General features: G+C 52.5%; 1 protein-coding gene and 1 pseudogene across 1 annotated transcript in view; one reads left to right on the top strand and one right to left on the bottom strand.

Moving 5' to 3' along the window:
• Nucleotides 1-2154: 2154 nt before the first annotated feature.
• Nucleotides 2155-27087, bottom strand: part of FANK1 (fibronectin type III and ankyrin repeat domains 1) — a 69068-nt gene continuing 44135 nt past the window's right edge. Inside the window, exons 3-11 of the mRNA XM_066239939.1 lie at nt 20469-20593; nt 14450-14531; nt 12805-12879; nt 11878-11943; nt 6687-6852; nt 3477-3620; nt 2869-2946; nt 2728-2772; nt 2155-2388 (exon numbers count right to left, since the gene is read on the bottom strand). Coding sequence (XP_066096036.1) covers nt 2314-2388; nt 2728-2772; nt 2869-2946; nt 3477-3620; nt 6687-6852; nt 11878-11943; nt 12805-12879; nt 14450-14531; nt 20469-20593 — 856 coding nt within the window. The 3' untranslated portion in view covers nt 2155-2313. The remainder of the gene's footprint in view (nt 2389-2727; nt 2773-2868; nt 2947-3476; nt 3621-6686; nt 6853-11877; nt 11944-12804; nt 12880-14449; nt 14532-20468; nt 20594-27087) is intronic.
• LOC136310891 (histone deacetylase 3 pseudogene) lies at nt 8187-10093 on the top strand (annotated as a pseudogene).

Here is a 27087-nt window from a genome sequence, read left to right as displayed (position 1 = left end):
GTCCCTTCTGGGTGAGCTGTGGCTCTTCTTTCGGGGCCCGGGGGCCCTGGAGCAGCCGCCCCGCCCAAGGGAAGAGGGAAGAGATGCAGCACGGGGTTCTGCAAACCTCTGTCGGACGGGCAGGAATGGCTTCTGCTCCCACTTCCTTGTCCGGAGGCAGCCCCACTGTCTGGCCTGGGCTGCGGTCAAGAGGACAAGAGGACGCTGCCAAGCTTCTGTCGACAAGATGGGATGCACCCGCTTCCCACAGAGGGGCTCGTAAGTGCGATCTACAACAGACTAAGAGATGAAATCAAGGCGACTGTCAGCATTAACCTTGGGGGCAGGAGGAGGCTTGGAAAGTTGTGACTATGTGCTGATTTTTGGAGTTACCAAACCTAATCTAGCAAGTGAAAAGGAATACGCATTTGTGCATAAGGCAGGGGTCCCCAAACTTCTTACACAGGGGGCCAGTTCACTGTCTCTCAGACCGTTGGAGGGCCGGACTATAAAAAAAACTATGAACAAATCCCTATGCACACTGCACATATCTTATTTTAAAGTAAAAAAAAACAAAACGGGAACAAATACAATATTTAAAATAAAGAACAAGTGGCCCTGGCCAGTTGGCTCAGCGGTAGAGCGTCGGCCTGGCGTGCGGGGGACCCGGGTTCAATTCCTGGCCAGGGCACATAGGAGAAGCGCGCCCATTTGCTTCTCCACCCCCCCACCCCCCCCACCCCCGCTTCTTCTCTGTCTCTCTCTTCCCCTCCCACAGCCAAGGCTCCATTGGAGCAAAGATGGCCCGGGGGGCGCTGGGGATGGCTCCTTGGCCTCTGCCCCAGGCGCTAGAGTGGCTCTGGTCGCAGCAGAGCGACGCCCCGGAGGGGCAGAGCATTGCCCCTCGTGGGCGTGCTGGGTAGATCCTGGTCGGGCACATGCGGGAGTCTGACTGTCTCTCCCTGTTTCCAGCTTCAGAAAAATTCAAAAAAAAAAAAAAAAGTAAATTTAAATCAACAAACTGACCAATATTTCAATGCGAACTATGGGCCTGCTTTTGGCTAATGAGATGGTCAATGTGCTCCTCTCACTGACCATCAATGAAAGAGGTGCCCCTTCTAGAAGTGCAGCGGGGGCCGGATAAAAGGCCTCAGGGGGCCGCATGTGGCCCGTGGGCCGTAGTTTGGGGACCCCTGGCATAAGGTAAAACACTAATGGACTAAGGAGAGGACAGTCTGTGACCACAGGTCAGTTCCTAAGGCGAATGTCCTATCAACTGGGTGGACCGAAGCTGAGTGTTGCCAATACCAGTAAAACTGTGCTCTCTCCCTGCACCGTCCCCCCCACCCCAACCCACCCTACCCCAGGCTTGGACACTCCCATGACCTTTAACTGCTCTCTCCCTACACAGCCAAGTGCAGACCTCTGTGGCTAGTCCTCTCCAGGGTTCAGGAGCTGAGGTAACCAGCTTGTCTCTGGGGGACCAGAGTGCATGTGGTCTGCGGGCTCAGGTGGCTGATTGTGAAGTGTGTCTGCCACATTCAAGGTCCACCACGTGTGTGTCTAAGCCCCCAACCATCAGACCTCCTCACAGTTAACCCCCTGGTCTCTGAATGGTGTGACCGGCACCCAAAGCATTTCTATTCAGAGGCAAGATAGGATACACGACTCTGGCCAAGCGGTTGACCTGCCAGCCAGCTGGGCCTTTCACTGTCAGGGCCGAAAGAGGTGCAGACACGTTCTCAACAGTTCTGCCCAAGGAGGACAGACCCTCCACCAGACCCTCCCCAAAATATGTATTTTGCTCTTTGATGTGAGGCTAGTGGCGGAGGAGAAAACTTTGCACATGGGCTCCTGGGCTTTTGGGAGGAGCGTCCCTCCAGGAGGGAACACCAACTAGCCTGACGACACTCCTGGGGGGTCCAAGGGTGGGAGGGGACGCCGTAACCGAAACCACAAGAGGGAACAAATTTGCACAAGACCACAGAGTGGCTCAGAGGACGGTGTGGGGGGCAGGGGCGGGGCGTGGGGGGACCCGTGTGTGTTTGTGCAGCTCCGGTACATAAACACTGTGTGTCACATCTGAGCCCGGGAGGCACAAGTGTGAACAGACAGCTCCGCACTGTGGACGCCCAGTGACGACACTGCAGCCTCCCCTGCTCGGGTAAAGGGGTGTATTTCAAAGCAGGAACAGGGGGAGGTTACAAAAGTCAACTGCGAATCTCCAACGAAATAAATAATCAAATGTGTAGCCCTCAGAGATGCAGTTTCTTGTCGCTGGTTCAACAGTCACGTTTTGCTGTCACTTGGCCATGGTGGAGGAGTGGTGCCCGGTCAGCGGACGGAAGGGACAGCTGACTTCTTCGTCATCTGCTTTTTTTTCCTCTCTTCCAATAAGGAGAGGACATTCTAGGGACACAGAAACAGTGGCTGTAATCCAGCGCTTTGGGGTTTTTGTTGTTGTTTTTGTTTGTTTTATTTTAAGTACAGGCAGTCCCCAGGTTACGAATGAGAGAGGTTCTTTAAGTTTGTTCTTAAACTGAATTTGTGTGTAAGTTGGAACAGTGACATTTGATTATGAAATGCAGCTTAGACAGATGTTTGCCTTCACACAATGTTTATTTTTACCTTTCTGTGCATATAAATACTGAAGCATTTTTCAAACCTCCGGGACCCATCTCATTTGTAACCCAGGAACTGCCCGCACTATAAAGTTAGCCTAGATTACGGCTGGAAGAGCATCCCAACCTGTCTGTCAAACACTCTGGCCATGTCTAGGACGCCTTTCCCAAACTGAAAGAAAAAACAACAAAAAGGACATTAAATACATTTTCTTCTCCAGGAAAAAGAGAGAGAGGGAGGGAGAGAAAGAGAAAGAGGGTTACTTACCTCGTTCTTCACACTTGCATCTGCCCCTCTGTCGAGAAGTAACTGGACTAACTCCTCGTGATTATTTAACACGGCCACCTGGAAGTAACAGCAGCCCGGGGCAGGTGAGCTCTTCCCGCCCCACAGAGGTGCGGGCCACTGCGGGGAGGGTCGGCCTGGCCGCAGACAGGGCCAGGAGAGCCACCAGCGTCCTCAAGGTCAGGGGCCCACGGTGGCTTTGTGGGACAGGCATGTGCACGGCCACTGCCCAGCAGTGACAGCTGCAGGGAGCGTGGACGTGAACCTGCCTTCTCCATACTGGAATGCCATGAGGAACGCTCAGACGGGCACAGAGAAAAGCACCTTCTTTGTGCCAACAGAACTGGTTTGATCCCACAGTGGCCTTGGGGATGGGGGTAGGTAATTCTTAAAGAAACAGTTGTAAAAAAAAAAAGACAACAAAAATATGACGGTGACATGGTCATGCCTGTATCAGCGGGCTGAGGGGGAACCGTACACAGCCACAAGCCCAGGCACATACGCAGTGGGACCCATAGAATTGCCCGATGACAGGCACAGCCTGACCTTGGTGCCGCCCCCAGCCGGCTGGTGTCTGAACGCAGACCTACCATCAGAGGTGTCTTCCCATCTTTGTCTTTGATGTTCACATCGGCTCCAGCTTCAATGAGCAGAGAGGCCACCCTCTGGTTCCCGGAGACCGCGGACACTCTCATGAGAGGGGTCCAGCCTGAGCCAGTGTCCACAACGTCTACCTGTTAGACCCAAGGAAGAACTCTCTCAAATCCAGTTTTATTTTCCATAAAAGTGCTCAGCAGAAACTTATAAAGGGATATTTACTTGCCCAAATCCCCATAACTTAGGTAGTCGTCTCTATAACTTAGGAGGGGTCCCGTGGACTGTGCTAATTGAATTCACAGTTGTGTGTGGGGAGGAGCTGTGTTAGGGTCCCTCTAGAGGGCACTCAGATGGACTCCCACTGGGATCTTCTCGCACGTTTTGCTCAAGTGGAAGAAAGACGGGCTAGAAGATGAAGTAAATGTCATCACCTGACTCTCAGCTCCCTGTGAACTGCCTCCCTCTGTCTCCCTTGCCTCTCTTTCCTCGCCTGGTTTTTTTGTTTTTGTTTTTGTTTTGTTTTCTTTTCTTTTTTGTATTTTTCTGAAGCTGGAAACGGGAAGGCAGTCAGACAGACTCCCGCATGCGCCCGACCAGGATCCACCCGGCACACCCACCAGGGGGCGACACTCTGCCCATCTTGGGGCGTCGCTCTGCCGCAATCAGAGTCATTCTAGCGCCTGAGGCAGAGACCACAGAGCCATCCTCAGCGCCCAGGCCATCTTTGCTCCAATGGAGCCTTGGCTGCGGGAGGGGAAGAGAGAGACAGAGAGGAAGGAGAGGGGGGAGGGGTGGAGAAGCATATGGGCACTTCTCCTGTGTGCCCTGGCTGGGAATCGAACCCGGGACTCCCGCATGCCAGGCTGACACTCTACCACTGAGCCAGCCAGCCAGGGCCCTCGCCTGGTTTTTAAATAGAATTTATTCTGCTTGCTTTTATCCTTTCTGGAACAAAACAGCGATATACACACGCATCCTCACCCTTATCCACACATATTCATTTTAAGCAGGAGACCTACAGGTGGTGAAGATACAAAGCATCCAGACCTATTACAGGAATTCTAACCCGGAGAGTCGGCCGGCCTCGCGCCTTCTCCCAAACATCACATGCCCAGTAACAAAACAGCCGTCCACTGTCCACTGAGGTCCCTCAACTTAGCATTTTAAAAGACACGTTTTTAGAATGAGAAAATGTAAATGCTGCCTCCTCCAAGGAAAACATCATCCATCCACAAAGAGTGGCCCTCAGTCAGTACACGTGTGCACAGGCGGAAACACACACACACACACACGCACACCCCTGATTCTGTTACAGGAGTACTGAGGGGCACCTTCAGCTTCAGCAAAACATCAGCACGGAACCGCAGGGACCCGCCAGAAGGTCCCTGTGACACCTCAGGTTATTTGTATGTATCAGGTCTTCTGCCGCAACATCTTTAGGATGTGCGGTTCTGCCTCGTGCAAATAAATAAAACTTTGGGCAGCCAGCTTCGATATATATAAATACTCATCAAATCGCCTCGTAATGCACAGTGCTTTATACGGCTTTCTGTGCAAGTTCACACACATTTCCTCCTTTGGTCCTGAGGGTTAAATGGGTCAGAATTTTTATTCCTGGGTTACAAACGATGAAACCCAGTCTCTGCATACTCAGATGCCTTTCCTGAGGTCACATGGCTCAGAGATTTCATAAATGGGTCCCCATGAAGTCAGTCACTCTCAGTATACAATTGCTATCCCCGGGAAGAGGGTGGTGTCAATGCCCCAGTGGGCTCCAGGCCCCTCCCATCATCTTCCAAAGCATCCGGGGACCACCTGCCAACCACACGGAGGGAGGGGCTCATGTCCACACCACCTATCTGCCACCTGCCAGCCACACAGAATCTGTAGTGGACACATTCATGCAACTCCTGTGCCACAGAAAAACATGGCCTTTACCCCCGAAGACGTGTGTGCAGATTTGAAGCCAGAGGGCCTACAATGTCCAGACCTCCTGTATTTAAATATTCGTGGCCGAGATTGGCCATTCCTTCAGCAAAGGTCAACCTTCGTTTTCACCTACTGACTTCTACGTGGGCCTGAAGCATGAACTGGCTCATCATAAATCACCAGACAAGTGCAACATGGCAGCCCCCACCACACCAGGCAGGGGTGGCCTGGCCCCACCACCGAGGCCCACGGGCTAATCCTCTTGACCTTTTGTCCGTTTCCAAAACAGAGAACAAGAAATGCAATAAAAAGGAATTGTCTTAATAACTGAGATTTTCCTTTCGTGGAACCCTTTCTCAGCCCTCCAAAGCGGGTGGCAGGAACCGTGAGACCCCACAATGTGGGCCCCGCCGCACCACGCCCACACCTCAGAGACACTGAGACACTGCCAACATCTTCCCGGAGACGTGACTCTTCTCACCCCGAGTTAATCTCCGAGGTCGTCAATGCCGTCCCCTCAGGTCGCTGCGCCCCTCACAATCATACTCGAGATGCCATCTGTGTATTCCTCGTTGCCACACCTTGGGATTTCTGTTTCATTTCTTTGAAGCCTTGAACTAAATAAAGCTTCCGAAATTATCAGCAGTTACCCTAACAGGGCTGATTCTAGTCACCCGCCTTCAGAAGTCCACACTCCACCTCTATTTGCCAAGTCAAATCTGTACTGACGTGAACAGCAAAGCAGCTCCATGTGCTGCTTCTGGGTAAAGAGACTGAGAGCAGAAATCTTGATACAATTGTTGACACAATCAGCTTGCTCTCTGGAGATTCTTTGTAACTAAGCTTTAAAGCACATGGAGAAAGAACACAGTCTAATTCTAAAAGCGACCAGAGGGGCACTGGCTGGAAGAGCTCCCAGAACCCATGCCCCCAGCCCCTGACGTATCTGGCGGATGCTCAGGAGAGCCTGGCTGACAGCAGAGGCAGAGGAGGACGGGCAGGGAATGAACAGCACAGGTGACGTGGACAGTGTTGGGTCCCACTCTGGCTTCAGCGCGATCTCCTCCCAGCACGAGCTGAACCTCTATGATGACCTGAAACCTCACTGTTACAGCGCGTCCACAGGGACCTTCAGGGGCTCGCTCGCTGGTAAGTCAGAGAACCCTCTCCCGCATTTCTAAGGTCCCCGACCAGCCCCTGCGTCTCCTAGCCCCTGTAGAGGGGCATTTTGGGCTCCTACTGGCACACCCATTGCCCACGAGGGAGACGCGCACCTCACAGCCGTCCCTGAGCATCCACTCGACAACGTTGCAGTGGCCTCCGTCGGCGGCCCAGTGCAGAGCCGTGCAGCCTCCGAGGTCCCTCGTCTTCCAAGAGGCACCGTGTCTTCGGAGATATTTCACGACGTCGAGGTGCCCCGCGTAGCATGCCAGCATCAGGCTGCGACACACGGGAGAAGCAGCATTGGGCTGTGAGCACCATCGCCAAACTCAGGTCCACACTTTGCCCTCCCTGGCTGGAACCTGAGGAAGGCATCCTCAGCTGAGTGGGAAAGCTGTGAAGATTGTTCACCTGAAGTGCATACGGCATATGCGCCCATCGGCTGGGAATGGACAAAATGTGCTCTATATCCATAAAATTGAATGTGATTAGGCCATAAAAAGGGAATGAAATACTGATATATGCTGCAACGTGGACAAACCTTAAAACACTATGCTAAATGAAAGAAGCCAGACACAACAGTGCTCTGTAGTGTATGAGTCTGTTTGCAGGGGTGGGCAAAAGTAGGTTTACAGGGGGAAGTACGCAAAACAGAGTGAGTAAAGCTCTTCTCATACTCAAAGCCTGCATCCCTTTTTCCATATTTAACATTTGACCTTGAGCTGTATGATATCTGGTCGTGCCATCCTGCCATATGGTAAACATTCCTATTTGGTTTTTTTAGTAGTATAAACAAAACTTTATGTAACATAATAGATACACCTTTCCTAAATTTCTTCACAATCAGTCCAAAGAATAACACGGCTTAATTAGGATTTACATTTTTGCCTGATATATTTCAGAATTCATCCATGTCAACTTTGGAATTTTAATCTTCTTAGATTTCTTTTCTATTCTACTTTGTTTCCCCTATTATATTTATTAACCAATTATTGCCTTATTATTATTATTATTTTATAGCTGGCCAGTTTGCTGAACCTCCTTATTAACTCCAAGTATTTGAAAGTTGATTCTCTTGGGTTCTATAAGAAAGAAACCTTACCTCCTTCTGCCTCGAGTCATATCTTACTGAGCTGACCAGCTTCCAAAGTATCAATCATGAAATAACAATGTATAACTTGTAGTTACCATATGCCAGGAACTGTTTGTGCATTTTTCAAGTGTGAACTAACTCACTAAATGCTTACAAGTCTGTAAGTACTATTTCTATTATACCTATTTTACAGATGGGGAAATCGAGGTATGGGAAGGTTAAGTAACCTGCCCAAGGTCACACACCCCATCCATAGAGGAATCAGGATTTGACATCAAACTAACTGGCTTTCGACCACTGTCATGGGCTTCATTACTAGTGTTTCACAGGACTCCCTGAACACTAAAGATGACACCAGCTGGTCATCTGAGATGACAGACAATTTTGTATGATGCCATCCAAGGTTTCACTCATTCTGCAGAGAGGATGGTGGTCCTCTCATATGACAGATACTGTCCCAGGGGCTGTGCACCCTAGGCTTTAAAAAAAACACACAAGACACGTACGACGGAGGTGGGGCGGGCAGGCGGGCGAGCGGCTGAGGCGTGGGGCCTGGTCCCACGGGCACCATGGCCAAGACCGTGGCATATTTCTACGACCCCGACGTGGGCAACTTCCACTACGGGGCTGGACATCCTATGAAGCCCCACCGCTTGGCCCTGACCCATAGTCTGGTCCTGCACTACGGTCTCTATAAGAAGATGATCGTCTTCAAGCCATACCAGGCCTCCCAGCATGACATGTGCCGCTTCCACTCTGAGGACTACATTGACTTCCTGCAGAGAGTCAGTCCCACCAATATGCAAGGCTTCACCAAGAGTCTTAATGCCTTCAACGTGGGTGATGACTGCCCAGTGTTTCCCGGGCTCTTTGAGTTCTGTTCCCGTTATACAGGCGCATCTCTGCAAGGAGCAACCCAGCTGAACAACAAGATCTGTGATATTGCCATTAACTGGGCTGGTGGTCTGCACCATGCCAAGAAGTTTGAGGCCTCTGGCTTCTGCTATGTCAATGACATTGTGATTGGAATCCTAGAGCTGCTCAAGTATCATCCTCGGGTGCTCTACATTGATATTGACATCCACCACGGTGATGGAGTTCAGGAAGCTTTCTACCTCACTGACCGGGTCATGACAGTGTCCTTCCACAAATATGGAAACTACTTCTTCCCCGGCACAGGTGACATGTATGAAGTTGGAGCAGAGAGTGGCCGCTACTACTGTCTCAATGTGCCCCTGTGGGATGGCATTGATGATCAGAGTTACAAGCACCTTTTCCAGCCGGTTATCAACCAGGTGGTGGACTTCTATCAACCTACATGCATTGTCCTCCAGTGTGGAGCTGACTCTTTGGGCTGTGATCGATTGGGCTGCTTCAATCTCAGCATTCGAGGACATGGGGAATGCGTCGAATATGTCAAGAGCTTCAATATCCCTCTACTGGTGCTAGGTGGTGGTGGCTATACTGTCCGAAATGTTGCCCGCTGCTGGACGTATGAGACATCGCTGCTGGTAGAAGAGGCCATTAGTGAGGAGCTTCCCTATAGTGAATACTTCGAGTACTTTGCCCCAGACTTCACGCTCCATCCAGATGTCAGCACCCGCATTGAGAATCAGAACTCACGCCAGTATCTGGACCAGATCCACCAGACAATCTTTGAAAACCTGAAGATGCTGAACCATGCTCCTAGTGTCCAGATTCACGATGTGCCTGCAGATCTCCTGACTTACGACAGGACTGATTAGGCTGATGCAGAGGAGAGGGGTCCTGAGGAGAACTACAGCAGGCCAGAGGCACCCAATGAGTTCTATGATGGAGACCATGATAACGACAAGGAAAGCGATGTGGAGATTTAAGAGGAGCTGGGCTTGCTGTGCCCCAAGGAATTCCTTTTAGCTCTTGAATGGGTGGGAGGGAAAGGTGTGGGTCCCCCAGCTCTGGACTGGTCACCTTCACTCATTTTACTAATGCTGGGGGGACTGGAGACCAAACCTAGTTCTCAAACCAACTATCCCCTCTCTTCTCCCTCCCAAGGCCTGACGATAGTACCTTTTCGGGGCTGGATAGGGACAAGGGTAGCTATCTCTAGAACATCTTGGGCAATGGGTCCTAGATTTCAGTCCTAGCCCCTGTGGTTCCCTTATTCCTTCCCTTCCAACCCAGAGACTTTTCGGGATGAAGGAGTAATCAGGACTGAGGTTGCCTCTGACTTCTCCTCTCCTGGGTTCTTCTACTGAAAGCCTTGCTTCCAGCACGGTGAAGAGTGAGGCGTTTTAGGGGGCTCTGGCTCCCTAACACCTTAAGCCCAGATGATGGGAAGTATGGTTTTGAGTTGGGGGAGGATGTGAAAATGTCCTGTTCTGACTTTTGACTTTATGTCCATTTACCACTGTTTTTATCCAATAAACCAAGTTGGTATTTTTTGTAAAAAAAAAAAAAACAAAACAAAACACAAGATACTTTTTAAAGTATCTTAAGATGATAAGTTGCGCCAGATTTTGATGTGCATCTGCACACACGTGGTTTAGGTCTGCTGATGGGAAGCATGACAGGAGATGTGCATCTGCACACACGTGGGTTAGGTCTGCTGATGGGAAGCATGACAGGAGATGTGCATCTGCACACACGTGGGTTAGGTCTGCTGATGGGAAGCATGACAGGAGATACTGACACTGGGCACCCTGCCCTCCTGCCTGATCCTCTCGGGAGGAAGAGACAGACACAATCCCTCACATGCACAGATGTGCAGACAGCTTTCTCCTACTATGGGATGTCAGCAATCAGGACATCTGCTATGGGTTCCAGCTTCCCTCTGCTCTGGAAAAGGTCAAGGTTATTAACAGCACCCCAAAAACCTAAACAAGCTCATGGTGGAGCAGACGCACCGAGAGCCTGTGCTGGAGGAAACTCTTTCATAATCTTCTAACGCCTTGTATGAGTATTGGTTACTTCAGATTTTCTGCTTTTGGGGTTGATTTCGATGGTTTAAATTTTCTCAGAAGCAGCACTCATTTCAATTAAATGGTCAAATCTCCTATTTTTAGATGCGAATATACCATTTTCTCTTCATGTTTAAACTTCCTCTGCAACCACTGTTACATAACCCTTGTAATTTTCTAATTTTTCCTTCTTAGAGTTATAAAAAGCAGCTTCATTTTATTATAGAAATTTTTATTTAAGGGGTCACAATTACGCTTCTCAATCTATTTTTTAATGAATCAATTTCAACTTCTATTTTAATTCTTTTCTCTTCCAGCCTCTCACGTTTTTTTCTCCTTTCACTTTCCTTTTTAAATTGGTATTATTCTTTTTTGAACTTCTTGAATTTATGCCTTAGTCCCAAAGTTACCTAAGAACTATGCCAAACAGTCATGTTTAAATTTACAACTGATTTTTTTTTAAATGTCATTATTCAAAATCTATTTCTGCCCTGTGTCCTGAGAACGTAGTCCATAGGCTTTCTGACCTTAGACATCGGTGTTTCCTCTGGGCCTTCTGTGCACGGCCAGTGTTCTGCGGCTCCCCTTGGGTCCTCACCGGCAGTGCGCACAGCTCGGATCTGATGTGCCATCATGTGACCCAGCTCCGGGGCGAGCTCTGCATTTTGTTCACAGTTCTACCCAAGCACCATGCCCAGAGCCAGGCATGGGGCAGACAGCCAACAGACACCGGGTGACTTAAGTGAAGGAATTAAACCTCAATCCTAGATTGGTGGTTGTTTTTAAGCCTTTCTTAAATCTTCTCTCACCTCTGTGTTTCTTGGTAACCTTTTCCTGGCAGGCGTTGAGCCCTGTCACCTCAGGGAAGTCTCAGGCTGTGTCCTGTGACTGCTGTTAGCTTCACTGGAAGCTGAGCTCAGAGTAAAACACACGCAGTGAGGGCCCTCAGGGAGGGACTGACCAGCAGAGCCCAGCGCAGGGCTGGCGGCGACTATCAGCAGCACACCGCTGAGCACCGAGAGGGCCTGGGCGCTGAGCGGGGGAAGCCTCACGCATCATGACAGACAGCCCCACACACACCCTTTTGGGTGCAAGGACACAAACACATGAATCGGCCACCCTTCGTTGTCCCCATCTTTCCTGTGGGACTCAGTACTTTACCTATCCCGCTGTCTAAGTCAACTACATCTTTTGTGTTAAATCCAGGAACGCTCTGAGCAAAGCCTAGCAACACGAGCCTGGGCACACGGAGGGCACATTCCAGTCACCCACCTGTCCTTGCCACTTCCGTTCCTCAGATTCACATCCGTGCCGTTAGAAATAAGGATTTTCACAAGCCTAAAGGAAACAAACGGAAACGTAGCTGGGTAAGTATCTTCGACAGGAGGAGGGAGGAGCCCACGACTGGTCGAGATGCACACGCTAGCCGTGAGACACACCTTCACCACGCTGTCCGTGTCGTCCCGGGGCCAGCTAGCCTCCCGGACCAGGCCGTATGCAACCAGAAGACAGACAGCTACCTCTCCACTCCAGACAAACTACAGACGACCAAGCAAATGGCGTTTTACCCTTTCTGTGCATCATTCATTGAAAAACAAACTATACACCCCATAAACAAACTGGACCATCACACTGTGCAGTTCACTGTCACTTTCGTGACCATTTAAAATATATTTTCAAATGGCAGTGCTTAATGAAAATAAATTTCTATTTTTTCCAAAGTGGCATTTTAGTTAAAATATAAATCTGATTGAAAAATAAGCTATTGGTATTTGTGTCTCTGACCGGTGTGAACTAGGCAGGATGAAGCATACCGGTGAAAACCAGATCTCAGCAACCTAGCGGGGAAGTTCATTCCCCAGAACTTCTCTCTCTCCCCTTCCTTTTTTTCAAAGGAAATTCAAGTTCCAATACCCAGTTTTTCCAGGATATACAAAATAGATTTGTAAAGTACGATTAAACGGAGGCCTCGCTTCCTGACCACATGATTATACATTTTCACGTTCTCTCCTGCCTGTCGTGTAACTTTGTGGGAGTAACAGCTGAATTTTTGTTCTGCTCTTCTGTACAGGTTACACTTTTGGAAAGAGAAGAAAGTGGGGTTCGCCCATCACCCTTTTCCCTCCCATCCCTATCTTGACTGGAGCCTCCAGGAGGAGGACCTGCCACTCCCTGAGGGGGGGGGGGGGGGTGGCCCACCTGGTATAGCCTTTCTGGGCAGCCACCATCAGAGCAGTGAAGCCAAACTTATTGGGAACATCCACCTTCACGTTGCTGTGGAGAAACAGAGGGGAGAGAGTTACGTGCTCAGCAGGGTAACGATCTGCAGTTGACTCTCATGCGGGGCACAGGTGACTAACACAGCTGATTTTATCAAATATTCCAATTTCTTCCGGGCCATTAAATTTTTGTTATCTTAAGACTGCCCTGCCAAATATTTTAAAAGATTCAAGTTCACAGGAAAAGAAGAGAAAATTGTTGTCATTTCACTTCAAATAGGTGCTCCGTTCAACTTGAAACCGTTATGTGAGCTGAGGAGACGCTGTGACAAGCACAGACCCTTCCCTGAGCGAGGACGTGCCTCTTCACGCAGACGCTCGGCTCCAGGGCACAGGAGCCTCGGCCGGGGACACCCACGCTTCCCGCCGGCGGAAGGGGCTGCTACCAAGGGAGAAAGCGGAACTCTTAGACACCAGCTAAGAGTGATGGCTTTTTGTGGGACCCTTGTCTTCCCCAAAGGACAGGGTCCCAATTCATAGGTGACTGGTCTTCTCGGGCATTCTAAACTCCTCGTTCAAAAAGAATCCATACTACTCACATTGCTGGGACCAGCAGGAAAAAAAAGAAAAAAGAAAAAAAGGATATCTTACCTTTCGTGACAACATGGACAGACCTAGAGAACATTAGGCTAAGTGAAATAAACCAGTCAGAGAAAGACAAGGACCACATAATTTCACTTACATATGGAATCTACTGAACCACAGAGAACAGACTGACAGCTGTCAGAGGAGAGGGGGTTGGGCCTGGGTGAAAAAGGTGAAAAGATTAAGCAAACAATAAATAAATAAAACTCATGGACACAGACAGCAGTGTGGTGAGCACCAGAGGGAAAGGGCGGGGCAGGCAGAGGAGGGCAGAGGGGGTCGACGGTCGTGGAGGGAGACTCGACCTGGGGTGAACCAGGAACCATAGGGATGAGGTGTTACAGAACTGTCCACCTGAAAGTTACATAGTGTTATTAACCAACGTCACTCTAATAAAACATTTCTTTTAAAAAAAGGAAACTGGGAGCACAGTTACATTTATGTACATTTATGCACCAAAAGAAAAAAAAAGAATCCAGATAAGAGTGTCCATTTGTCACTTAGGAGGCAGCTTCAAATCTGCACCTGCAGCAACAACTGTATCCACCGTCCGTCCGTCTCTCCCTCTAGAGTCTGAACCTTTTGAGTGACAAATGGCTGACGCCGCGGTTCCTCGTTTTCGTCAGGAATTTGCTGTGGGCATTTTGGGGTGAAACTTGCCTACAGGTTATGGCATGTGAGCAAGAGTCAGAAATTTCTTTCTGGGAAGGAAATGTGATACCCAAGACAATAATTTCCTTTTTGCAGTTTTCACTAAATAATTACCACATAGAACACTTCAACGGGACGTTCTCAGCATCTTTACTAACTATGCCCCACTCACATCAGTTCCCCGACACACACATTGCCAGATCAAGTTTTGAGCCAATATCCCAGCATGGGAAACTTTCAGGAAATGAAACGAAGCCGCATCATGCATCTGTCTGCTCTTCATGAGCACCAGTATATTTATATTAATGTAAATGGCAGAGTCTTCTCACCCTCCTTGAAGTATTTGAACCAGGAAATCTTCGTCATTCACATTGACCGCTCGATGCAAATGCTCGCTGCTGATGGGCTCTCCTGAAGGAGGGAGAGAGAGCAGTCAGCCAGAATGGAACAAGAAAAGGTTTGTTTCCAGGCCTTCCTCCTGGGGCCTAAGTGGGTGTTGGAGTTTTCCTCCAAGAAGACACCCGGCTGTCCCAGCGGGTGAGCCGTCCACTTCCCACGCCACGCCTTCTCTTTCTGAAAACAATCCTTGTTTTCACCTATTAAGAGAAGACCATTTACAGCATCCCAAAGGCTTGGGACATTTTCAAGTCATAAAAGTGTTGCTTTGCGAACATTAAAGAACATTTGAAAAGAATCCTCTCGGATTTTGTAAGACTTGAGAACTGCCTCGGACAGACGAGGGAAAGCTCCCAGTGGTCACAGCGTGCTGGGTTTTCTTTGCCAAAGCCTCTCCGAAACGACTCAAACAACAAGCCAGCAAGAAAAAAAGAAAGAGAAAGACGTTGCTTTAACAATTGAAATCCAAAATTTCAGTTCTTCCCAGGAATATAACATTCGCTTTGGCCTTGTCCCTGCGGAGCTTGGGGGGGGGGGGGGGCAGAAGGGGCCCCCACCCAGAGAGGCGGGACGCGGGAGAAAGCCAGGTCGGGTCGGGTCGGGTCGGGTAGAGGGCCTGCCAAGTAGAGAAGAGCAAGAAGGCAGAGCCCGAGAATCAGGGAAGGAGCAAAGGGAAGTGAGGCAGAGAGCGGACCATCACTCGGACAGGGGAACGTGACCTCGGGAGAGGAGAAGGGACGGAAGTCCAACCACCCGCCGAGTGTGAGCACAAAGGGATGAGTGAGAAAAGCCCGTTTTTCTCCAAAGCGTTTATTTCATGTCTGTTTCACGTTAAATGACTATCTAGTTCTTAAATGATTAAGATTACGCTTAATGAAATAATACATGTGATGCTCTCAGGACTGCACCTGCCACCTCAAAAGTGCCCGGCGCGTGTCTGCTGTGGAGGTGACAGGAGTGGGCTCGCCGCCCTGGCTCAGGACGGCCCCCCGTTCTCTTCTGCCTTCTGCCCAGCCCCCTCCCACATGTAGAAAACCTGTCTGCCACCCACAGGCATTGAGTCAAATTCCTCATTTTAGTGACCTCCAAGGTCTTACCCATCCACGTGACAAATGTGTAAGGACCTGACCTGCCAAGTCTGGACACTGGGGATCCCAGCGAGAATGAGACCAACATGCTCTCTCCCTCGCCACCTACACTGTGGTGCCCGCTTTCAGCCTCTTATTCTGAGCCCTTAAAGGAAGTCTCACCACTACCAGGCTGTCCTCTGTCCCCAGCACTGTACACTAGAAGGCCTCTTGGGCTCAGCCCACCCCTGACCCCCACCCTCTGACAGTCCGGCCGGCAGAGGTGGTGGGCTGGCTGTGTCTGCCGACGGGGAGCGACATGCCCTGTTCCTGCCCCTTGGGGGTGGGGGGCTCCAGGATGTCAGTTTCCGGGCACGGGAGCCACGGTTTCCTGGCTTCCTCGGGGACTTCAGCCGCACACACAGCACACACTGCAGAACAGGGAGGCGGAAGAAGGAAGGGGTCACTCTCAGGGTGACCTTTAAATGATAACCTTTCTCCTTTTTGGGAAAAAAAAATCAATTTAAGGCAAGTTTCCCATGTTTCAAAATAACAAGTTCGCACGAGCTTGCCAATGTCCTAAAGATGTTTCAGCCACGTTATACTTCCTTTTCAGCACCCACACATATTTTTAGACTGAAAGCTCTCCATAAAAATATCACAGAAAACTGTCGGAGGGCAATGCCCACGTTGTCCCTGCCCTTTCAAGGGTGGCCACACCCAGCCTGGTGAAAAGGGGCAGGGCTGTGCCCCCAAATGACATTTGGTAAAGTCTGATGACTTCTAGCAGGAAAAGGCCAGGGACGTCACTATATACCCTGCAGGGCACAGGACGGCCCCACAACCAAGGACTATCCACACCAGGGGTCCCCAACCTTTTTACACAGGGGGCCAGTTCACTGTCCCTCAGACCGTTGGAGGGCCGCCACATACAGTGCTCCTCTCACTGACCACCAATGAAAGAGGTGCCCCCTCCGGAAGTGTGGCGGGGGGCCGGATAAATGGCCTCAGGGGGCCGCATGCGGCCCGCAGGCAGTAGTTTGGGGATGCCTGATCCACACTCACAGTGTCCACAGTACTGCAGGGGGAAACCCTGGGCTGGCATAGCATGGACTCGCGATGATCTATGACGTGACCCACCCACCCTTCGGTGGACAATGGAACCATGGAGAGTTTCCTTTCCCTCTCGCTTCCCAGAACAGAGGGAAAGGCAGCCTCACCAATGGGCCCTCACGTTTGAGGCTCTCCAACTTCAACTGCCACCAAGAATACAAAGACAAGCATTTAGCACAGAAGCACCGAGAAGAATGGAGGAAGCCCCCCCTCCATTCCTACTAAATTTTATAACATACACCGTGTTTATGTAACATATACCATGTTATGTATATTACCTAACAGAAATCCTACTAATCGAGCTGCCTCTAGGACTTCACACACTGCCTCTTAGAGTCTCCTTCAGACCACAAAACAGAGGGCCAGGGGGCCGAGTGGGTTGTCCCTGGTTGCCCAGGCAGGAGCCAGCCACCTCAGAGCTCCAAGCAGGTCTCACCAGGCCACACGCCTTCTGTGGGTGTTTAGTGTGAATAGAAGCAGCGATCCATTCACCACAAGCATCTGTGTGTGTTAAGTTATAGACACAGCTGGCATCTTAAATAACCAAGGGACGTCACCAGGGGGAGAGGGGGTCAGCGACATCTTAAATAAGCAAGGGACATCCCCAGGTGAGGGGGAACAGCGTCTGCTCACTGCTCCCTGCTCACGGAGTTCCAGCAAAAAGCAGCGATAACTGTCATTCGGGGCATAGCAGCGTGTTCTCTGTGTCGACTCGCTGACCCCTTGCCACTGCCACTGGGCGGAGGGCACAGAGGGGGACGCCCCTGGACCAGGCCCGGAAGGCCCGCAGCACGGAAGTCTCAGCACTTCCGCACACTAGTTCGACAGCAGCAGGGAAGAAAGGGCTCTTGTTCGCGGAGCAGAGGGAGCGAAGCAGGTCTGTCCCCCTCCGGGCGACAGACACAGGAAACAGAGGAAATTCCAGGGTGAGCCAAACCCTCCGCTCGTCGGCCCCCCAATCCCTCCAGATTCTGTGGGCCAGAGCCCCGGTCCAGCCCGGCCCAAGGGATGGCCATCAATATGAGCAATTGAATATACTATAAAAAAAAAAAAGGCAGTCTTTGCCTTTGTGGATGTGTTTTCCTCCTGCTTACCCTGAGTGATGCAATTACAAATACCGGCCTGAGGCTGCCGGTGCCCATGAGGGCGCGCCCCACACTGACGTGGGGGGGTGGCAGGACCCCACGAGGGCGACATCTCCTCCCGTGAGAGGAGAAGGGCAGAGAGGTCTTCATAAGGCCATTGCTCGTATCCCGGTCGAGGGTCATTTAGCTGCAGAAGGTAACGCCACCAGACTGTGACGCAGTGGTAACACCTCGCCTGGGGGAGTCTGAGTCTCCCTTTAAAAGCAGTGAATAAATGATGATCTTATTAGGGAAGAGATTCGCCAATTAACAAGCGGCAGCTGCTTTTCTTTCTTTCTTAAGGGCCCAACTGATTAAAATTGCACGTCTCATTTAAGCAAGAGTCTGGTGTACTTTACCTGGGGAAAAAAAAAGCTGAGCATCCTTTATTCAAACAAAGGACAAGCTTTTGTGATTCATTCAAACACTTTCAAACGAATGCAAATTATCCACCCACAGAAGCGTGGTTATTTCTTAGCTGTTTTGTCTAATGTGCACATTTCTAATTCCTTGTTTAGCACGAGATGACTCCTGAAGAGAGTCTGCTTCGGAGAGCGTACATCTAACAACAGCTAAGGGAGCAACAGGGAAGTGGAGCGCACCTGACCCGGAGACCCCTCCGCAGGCCAAGGGCACGTCCCCCGAGCTGTGACTCATGGCCAGAAGCCAAGTCTCCCATCGTCCCCTTGTCCCTGCAGGGGGTCCTGTCTAATTGCCCAGGGAAGCCACGGCTTGCACTGACCAATGTCCTGGACCACTGGACCAGGGACAAGCATCTGCCTCTCGAAAGCCAGCTGGGCAAGGAGAAGCACCCCTCTCCTGCGGCCCATGCAAGTGTCCGCCCTCCCAGAGAGCTCCAAAGGGGCACCAACTCCACGCTGGCCCCGGCAGGAAGTCTGGGAGACCTTGCTCCAGCTTCCGTGTGGTCTTGAGGCGGGTAGCAGCCACTGCGGGGCTTGCCCCGTTATACCCTCACCCAGAAGGTTCAGGCAGACTCCCCACTCCCCTCAGCCACTGGAAACAGACCCAGCCCCGAAGGACAGGAAAGCGAGCCGAGAGTTCTGCCCAGGGTCTTTGCACTCCCGTCATCTGTCTGCCATTCACAACCGTGCTGGCCAGGACTGACCCAGGGCTCCCTCTTCAGCCGCACACAGGCGGTGGGAGACGGGGAAGGTAAGCACAGGAAGTAAGATGCATGGGGAGGAGATAAGGGGCAGGTGGAGGGGGCGAAGCCACTGGAGACTCACCCCCAGCACAGCCCTGCGGCGGAGGTGGAGGTGGAGCGGTCGTTGGCTGGGCAGGCAGAGGTGTGAAGGGGGTGCTGAAGAGAGGGTGCCCCAGCGAGAGGGGCGGAGGAGTGTGGGACTGGCCTGGGGGCGGCTGGGGACAGCAGGAGGACAGGAAGGAGCTGGAAGGTGGCCTGAGAGAGCACCCAGCCCAGAGTTCCCGGGAGTCTCTATAGATGACAGGCTCCCAGTGTCACCTTCCCCTCCTGCCCCCCCCCCCACGAAGACAAGCTCGCATCCTGTCCCGCCGCGCTGCCGTCTCTCCCTCCTCTAGAACTTGGGCGCTCAGTATCTTCCACACAAGAGCAAATGCTCTCAAAGCCATCAGACTAAGGGGCCAGCCCCCTTCCTGACCAGCATCTCCATAACTGGCCATTTCATGTCAGAAGTCTCCTATGAAATTCTGTCCCTCCACAGCCAGCTAAGCAGCATTGGGGACACACACACAGCGCCACTCCCAGCTGGAACTCAAGCTCTCAGTTTGTGGGACTGAGGTCCGGTCCCCTAGTGCCTTGTTAGCAACTGATTACGGGACAACTCAGAATCTGACTTGCCTTTAATCCACACAAAACTGTCCATGAGTAAGTGCCACAGGACACATCGGAGAGCCAGAGGGGACACGCGCGCACACACACATACACATACACACACACACACGTGCACCAAATGATACACTGGATACTTATAAGAGGAAGAGTTTCTTTGTGCAACCAAAAAAAGACTTGTCAGTGTTTTCAGTGGGTGGGCCATGAACACTTATGACCGTCTTAATACCTACAACATTCCGGGTCAAAAATAGCGCTGGATACAGACATCTTGCAGACATTTTAAAACACTGGTCACGGGGACTATCTGCATCCCCCCCTGACCCGGGGAAGGATGTGGGCGGGGCCACCCTCCCTCATCCTGCGGACAGAGGCAGTGCTGGCCCTCTGACCTGACCCCTGCACCCTCAGGAAGCTGCTCTCCGTGTCAGGCCAGGATGCACACGCTGATGTTGTGCACAAGGGACAAAGCACTGAGCAGCCCTCGTTGCCGAGGGCGCGTGACAGGCAGCCGGGGTCTCCGCTGGGTCCGGCCCCTCCGGCACAGTTCCTGAGAAGGGTGACTTCACCCTTCTGTACTGGGAAGGAAAGGGGTGTGCATACCCCAGGGCAGTGCACACAGAAGCAGCTCTAACTGGTGACACAGCAGATGTCCCCAGTCTCCGCCAGGCCCCGCCAGTGCACAGTGTCATCAGGGTTTGAAAATGGAATTGTTTCTGCCCCTGGTGAGGCCGAGCCAAAGGTGGGCTGCCGTCCCCTCAGCTGGTCGTCATCACGTGTCTTTAGATAAAAGGGTTCAGAGGGGCTGCATACTCACTGGTCGTCGACACTGAGACCACGGGGCTGTACTCAAATTCTCCAGAGGGGCTGGTGACCTTCAGGCGGAATCGGTACAGTGTCTGTGGCTCCAGACCTTCCACGACGTGCTTTGTGGCGTACCCCCTAGACGGGAGGAGACACACGCGACCGCGGGTAAGCAGACTATGTTCTCTCAACAGTCATTCAAAGGGGCAGTAGGAGCACATTCAAGAGCAGCTCTGAGCCTGCCTGCTGTCAGTCCCCGGCACGAGACCATGAGGCCCCAAGCACAGAGGACAAGTCACACAGGGTGCCTCCGAGCCTCCCAGCACGTGTCCCTCTCTTCCCCGTGCTGAATGCAGTGAGCACGCAGTTTTATACTCTGCAGAAACGGTCGTGTTTACCCATGACATTCGGCCTCACTTAGCAAAGGCTCCCATTTGAAAGGTAAGATAGACCATCCAGCCACGTAGATGTGGTCTGCATGTGGGGTCTCAGAGGGAACAAATGGGGGCTGGCTGTCGGAACGAGGGCTGCACGTCTATGGCCGGCAGGACTCTACCGCAGGGAGAGGTCCTGAGGAAGCGGACTGCACCGTGGCTGCAGCCCCGAGCCGCAGAGAGCACAGCAGGGGCATCACCGTGGCTGCAGCCCCGAGCCGCAGAGAGCACAGCAGGGGCGTCGCCGTGGCTGCAGCCCCGAGCCGCAGAGAGCACAGCAGGGGCGTCGCCGTGACTGTATCCCTGAGCCACAGAGAGCCACAGTGGGTTGTCACCATGACTGTAGCCCTGAGCCACAGAGAGCACAGTGGGGTTTCACCGTGGCTGTATCCCTGAGCCACAGAGAGCACAGTGGGTTGTCACCGTGGCTGTAGCCCTGAGCCACAGAGAGCACAGTGGGGTTTCACCGTGGCTGTATCCCTGAGCCACAGAGAGCACAGTGGGTTGTCACCATGGCTGTATCCCTGAGCCACAGAGAGCACAGTGGGGCGTCACCGTGGCTGTATCCCTGAGCCACAGAGAGCACAGTGGGTTGTCACCGTGGCTGTATCCCTGAGCCACAGAGAGCACAGTGGGTTGTCACCGTGGCTGCAGCCCTGAGCCACAGAGAGCACAGTGGGGTTTCACCGTGGCTGTAGCCCTGAGCCACAGAGAGCACAGTGGGGTTTCACTGTGGCTGTAGCCCTGAGCCACAGAGAGCACAGTGGGTTGTCACCGTGACTGTAGTCCTGAGCCACAGAGAGCACAGTGGGCTTTCACCGTGGCTGTAGCCCTGAGCCACAGAGAGCACAATGGGGCATCACCGTGGCTATAGCCCTGAGCCACAGAGAGCACAGTGGGGCGTCACCGTGGCTATAGCCCTCAGCCAAAGAGAGCACAACGGGGGCATCACCATGACTGTAGCCCTGAGCCACAGAGAGCACAGTGGGGCGTCACCGTGGCTGTAGCCCTGAGCCAAAGAGAGCACAGCGGGGGCATCACCATGACTGTAGCCCTGAGCCACAGAGAGCACAGTGGGGCGTCACCGTGGCTGCAGCCCCGAGCCACAGAGAGCACAGTGGGGCGTCACCGTGGCTGCAGCCCCGAGCCACAGAGAGCACAGTGGGTTTCACCGTGGCTGCAGCCCTGAGCCACAGAGAGCACAGTGGGACATCACCATGGCTGCAGCCTCAAGCCACAGAGAGCACAGTGGGGCATCACCGTGGCTGCAGCCTCGAGCCACAAGAGCAGAGTGGAGCATCACCGTGACTGTAGCCCCGAGCCACAGAGAGCACAGTGGGGCATCACTGTGGCTGCAGCCCTGAGCCACAGAACACAGCAGGGGTGTCAGCGGCACACAAGAGTGTAGCTTCAGACCAGATGTTTTCGTGCATCGGGAGAATGTTTGTGGGGAATAGACAAACACTCACAGAGCAGGACACTGGTGGGAGGCGAGCAATGGAAACTCACCTGCCTCCAGAGGAAGAAGGAGCACATCCCCCCATCTGCAGCCTGCAAAACGAGCCCCCAGAAATGCAGGAGGGCAGTCTGCTGCCCGCTCAGAAGGCCCTGGGCCCCAGCGGGGGTGCTAGGACCTGTCCCTCTGCTTGGGAGGCAGGACCCAGGAAGCCTGGCTTTGAGGTGGCACACTTTCTAGGACAATCAGGGCTCCAGACGTCAACAGAACTGCAGTCTTTCCCAATAGTGCCCAAGACCTCAGCTTCCCTTCACTGCCAAAAACCTTCACTGGCCTCTGACTAAACTCCATGCACCTCTTTACAATTTTCACGTCTAAATCTTTCTTTCCTCATACCTCAGAGGCTTGCTTTTTGAGGGTGTGTATGTGTGTGTGTGCGCGCACGCATGTGCACACATGCATTTCCATCTCTTTCTCCTTTTCTGCTGCAAAGTCCACCCCAGCCCTGTCCTCCCTTCAGACACCTGGGGCTCCAAGCCCACTACTGTGTTCTCCGCCTCCCGTCTCCGATGCCCCTTACATTCTCAGCAGACCTCTGCAAACGCCAGAATCATACTCTGGGATTCACAACTAATTTTACCAGGATGTTTGTGTGCAACATAAATATTCAGTGCTATTCCATGCACCTCAAATATATACATATATTTAATGCCCACAACGGGCCCATGCCGGCCCATGCTGTGGTTGCAGCAGGACCAGCTCAGGGCCAAGATGAACCTGCCAGCAATGAGTTGACCCGATTTCCTGCTGATGAGTGTCAAAAAGAGTCAGGGACAGTGAGGAAGTGGCAGCTGGGTCTGGCTGAGATGGCAACATGGGAATTGGCCCCATTTCTGATAAAAAGTGACCTAAGAACATGGGTTTAGTGCTGGGCCAGGTGGGCTTGCCAACACCTCACCTGTCAATCAAACAGCCTCACCACTCTCCCCAAACCCCACTGGGAAGCAACACAAAACCGAAAGGGCCCCCCATAAAATCCACTACTGCTCAGTATCACGAGAGAGAGCGCCCAGAAGCAAACAGCACCTTCGTACCCCAGAGAGGAAGACACAGACCTGCTCTAGAAAACAGATGTCACTGAATACCTCTGTGGGGGGCTGGGGGCCCCGACACCGGTGGAGAGGGCCCTGTGGGGAGAAGCGGGCACCGGGGGGACAGAGCTGCCCGTGGGGCACCCCACTGTGGTTACAGCACACACGCGGGGTGAGCCCCGATTCTCACACAGACACAGGTGACGAGCAAGAGCGCATCGGGCCGATGGAGGGGGGCACCGCTTACCTGCCCTGGGGCGGCTGCGCAGACAATGAAGGAAACTTCAAACTGTTCCCACAACAGGAAAAGATACAACGTTTAATAAAGCACAGCCTTCTTTTTGTTACCAATGAGCAAACATTCGCTACAAGAGCTGCGTAAACACAAAACAGAAGACACTAAATTCCGACGTGACCGACGGCAGCCTGGCACCAGCCTCCTTCTTGGTGCCCCTGCCCGGCTCCTCACCCAGGCCGCTGCTGCTGCCACTGGAATCCGGCTCCGGCCACCCACCCCCAGGCCGTTCTCCCTGCTGCCTCCTCCACAGCTGGGTGTCTGCCGGCCCCACACTGAGCGTCGCCAGTACCCGCCGTCCCCCCCCCTCAACCCCCATTACTCTAGCGGCTCAGGCCCGACCTCCGGCCGCCCGTGAAGGACTGGATGATGCTCATGGGTCCTCGCTGCCTCCCTGGGAGCCCACGTCCCTCCCCCATCTGATGCAGATTGGCCAGATGACTTGCTTGGAGCCATGAAGCATCAGCAGAATGGAAGTGTGTCATTCTGAGAAGATTCCAGAATTCAGGCTATGTGCTCGCCCTGCTGCCATGGTGACAGACGATGTTGAGGCAGAGGCCACTCTGTCCGCCCAGACTGTGGCGGGCAGACACGAGGGTGGAGCCTCGGCCAACACACACGGGCACCGTGAGGGGAGGACACCACCAAGACACAGAGATGATACTTGATGCCGCATACGTTTGCTTCTTTGTCTTATTTCCTGCTTGTCCCTTCACCAGGAGGGGTGCTGGTTTATGCGCCCAGGGCTGTGTCCCCAGCCTCCAGAACAGGGCCTGGCACGCGGAGGTTCATTAAAGCGTGCTGAGAGAATGAATGACATGCACGACAGGGGCACCAGCCACCACGGGGACCCGGAAGGGCAGGCAGTCGAGGCAGAACCCGACCTGGGCAGAACAAGGGACGGGGCTGGGGAAGTGCATCCAAACAGCGACCACGGCCGAACGCACAGGCAGAAGAGGTCGAGGCGCAGTCACCGCACAGGCCGTAGTGCTCTCTGCTCAGAGGTAAGAGACAAGTCGGGCAGGTTGTGGGCAAAGTGTGAAGGGCGTGAGATGTGAGCCTGAGGAGTCTGGACCTCCATCCTACGGGGCACGAGTCCCACTGAAGACAACGCGACCACAGGAAGAGCAAAAAGAAGATTCGTGCAGCAAGGTGGATTAAAAAGATAAAAGGCAAGAAAGAAGGATAAGTCTACTTCATTGGGCAGACAAGCTGGGCAGCTGAGAACTCAGGACACAGCCATGGACTGGTCAGAGCAGGGAGCTTGCGCCTAGCAGGGGCTAGTGCCACCGTCCACCGGGGAGGCACAGAGGGACTGGCCAAGGGAGAGCTCACCGAACTAGGTAACTGGCTGTGAGAAGGAGAGCCCGGGTCAAGGATGACACCACGGGTTCGAGACTGGCTGGTGGCTAGAGCGGAAACTGACAAGTCAGGGAGAAGCTCTTCAATCCACAATCCCAAAGTCAGGTGTTCTAGAGAGCTGCTTCTTCAAAGAAAGGTCTTGGCTAGTTTTATGGACAGCTAGAGCAAGTGATCAAGCTTCACACAGTCTAACTCTGCCACCTAGTGTCAAGGTTTGTGTCATCCAACTCTCTGAGTGAACGCAAGCATCTCACAGGTGCACGCAGCGCTGGGTGAAGGTGGCGTGGCCAGCCCCGCGACCCCAGGACATTATCCACATGTGTCCCCCTGGAGAGCACCAGGCCCTCTGGGGGAAACAGGACAACACGCTGGGCTGGAGGTCAGTGCACCTGGCAGGGTCTCTCTGGGTGAGGCTGTCTACCTGGCCAACCAGCACAGAGGAGGTACCTGAGCAGCCGCATGGCTTCACCTGACAGACGAGCCGGGTGCAGCTCACGGCGCGAGGGAAACGGGGTGGGGGAAGATGGAAGTCGTTTTCTTCCCCCAATGAAGTCCTTACAATATCCTGATTCCCATCCTTAGACACAAACTACCTCACGGAGCAAAATACATGACATGCGGTGATTAAGATCACATTTTCGAGTGGTCAGACCAGGACTTACTTTCATGGGGTAACTATGTTTCAAATAAATGCATGTTTCCTTTTTAGGTACAAAGAGCTGTTCATCCAAAAAAAAAAAAGTAGAATAAAAATAAAAGTTTAAAACACAAAGAACCATTCACCGAACCTCAGGGAAGAAGCCGAGCTTCAGACACCATCATGTCCCCTCAGGCCAGCACCCCACTCACCACGCCACCTGGAGAAGGGCCAGGAAAACGCTGGCCCTGTCTCCTGTCCCCTGTCCTGACCACACAGACGCCAGCATCCCAGCTGGGACACTACACTCCAGGTCTCCATAATGTTACCGCCAGGGAAAATGGGTATCGTATTATTTCTCACAACCAGATATGTGCCTACAGTTCTCAAAAAAATTAAAAGTTTAATCTAAAACCATATTGGAAGCTCAGTTTTGATATTCCTGAAACACGGAAGGAGTCATTGTGCACTAAAGCTGTCAAAGGGAAGAAGTAAGAGTTGGGTGAAGACTAAGAAAAAACGGCCTCCTAATCTCTCCTGTCATCCTCATTTATTCATGCAGCCGATGGGTGGGGGGCCTACCATACACAAGCCCCGCCCAGGAGCCGGGGCCAGGCTGTAAAGCAAGCAGGAATCTCATCTGCCTGTCGCTGAGTTTAGATCCTGGTGGGGAGACAGGAATTAAACAAGGCAGAATCAGCCCAGCGGAGCTAAACGTTGCCAAGCGTGTGAAGCAAGGTCCCGGGCAGGAGAATGGCCGCACGTGACGGCCTCTGGAGCAGGGGCCCTCTGACCCGATCGGAACCAGCCGTGCAAACCCAGAAGGGAGAGTGCCTGGGGCAACCAGGCAGGCACGAACGCGGGGCCGGGGGGTCTGGTGGAGACAGAGGGGCCACAGGTCAGTGGAAAAAGTTAACAAGGGGACGGCGGTGTGACACGAGGTCCACAGTTCTCCCGGGGGGACATGCGGGACCCCAGCCCTCATCTGTGAACAGAACAGCCTGGTGGGAACCTCACTGAATTCCATCCAACTCTCCCTTTGATTCTTGTCTACATTGCAGATTTTTTAAATCTACAGAGAGAATATTTCAGAAGCCTAGAGGCTCCCAGAGGTACAGGAGGTTTAATTGCAGAGTTTTTGCTAACACTCTTTTCCAAAAATTATCCTTCATCAGGAGCATGAAGGCAAATGATGCTGACTTTTACTTTTTTTCTTTTTTCTTTTTTTTTCTTCTGTATTTTCTGAAGCTGGAAACTGGGAGAGACAGTCAGACAGACTCCCGCATGCGCCCGACCGGGATCCACCTGGCACGCCCACCAGGGGGCGATGCTCTGCCCACCAGGGGGCGATGCTCTG

This window comes from Saccopteryx bilineata, chromosome 7 (assembly GCF_036850765.1).
Source record: "Saccopteryx bilineata isolate mSacBil1 chromosome 7, mSacBil1_pri_phased_curated, whole genome shotgun sequence".
Classification (NCBI taxonomy): Eukaryota; Metazoa; Chordata; class Mammalia; order Chiroptera; family Emballonuridae; genus Saccopteryx; species Saccopteryx bilineata.
The sequence above is the reverse complement of the archived record's forward strand: the minus strand, read 5'-3'. Positions and strand labels throughout refer to the sequence as shown.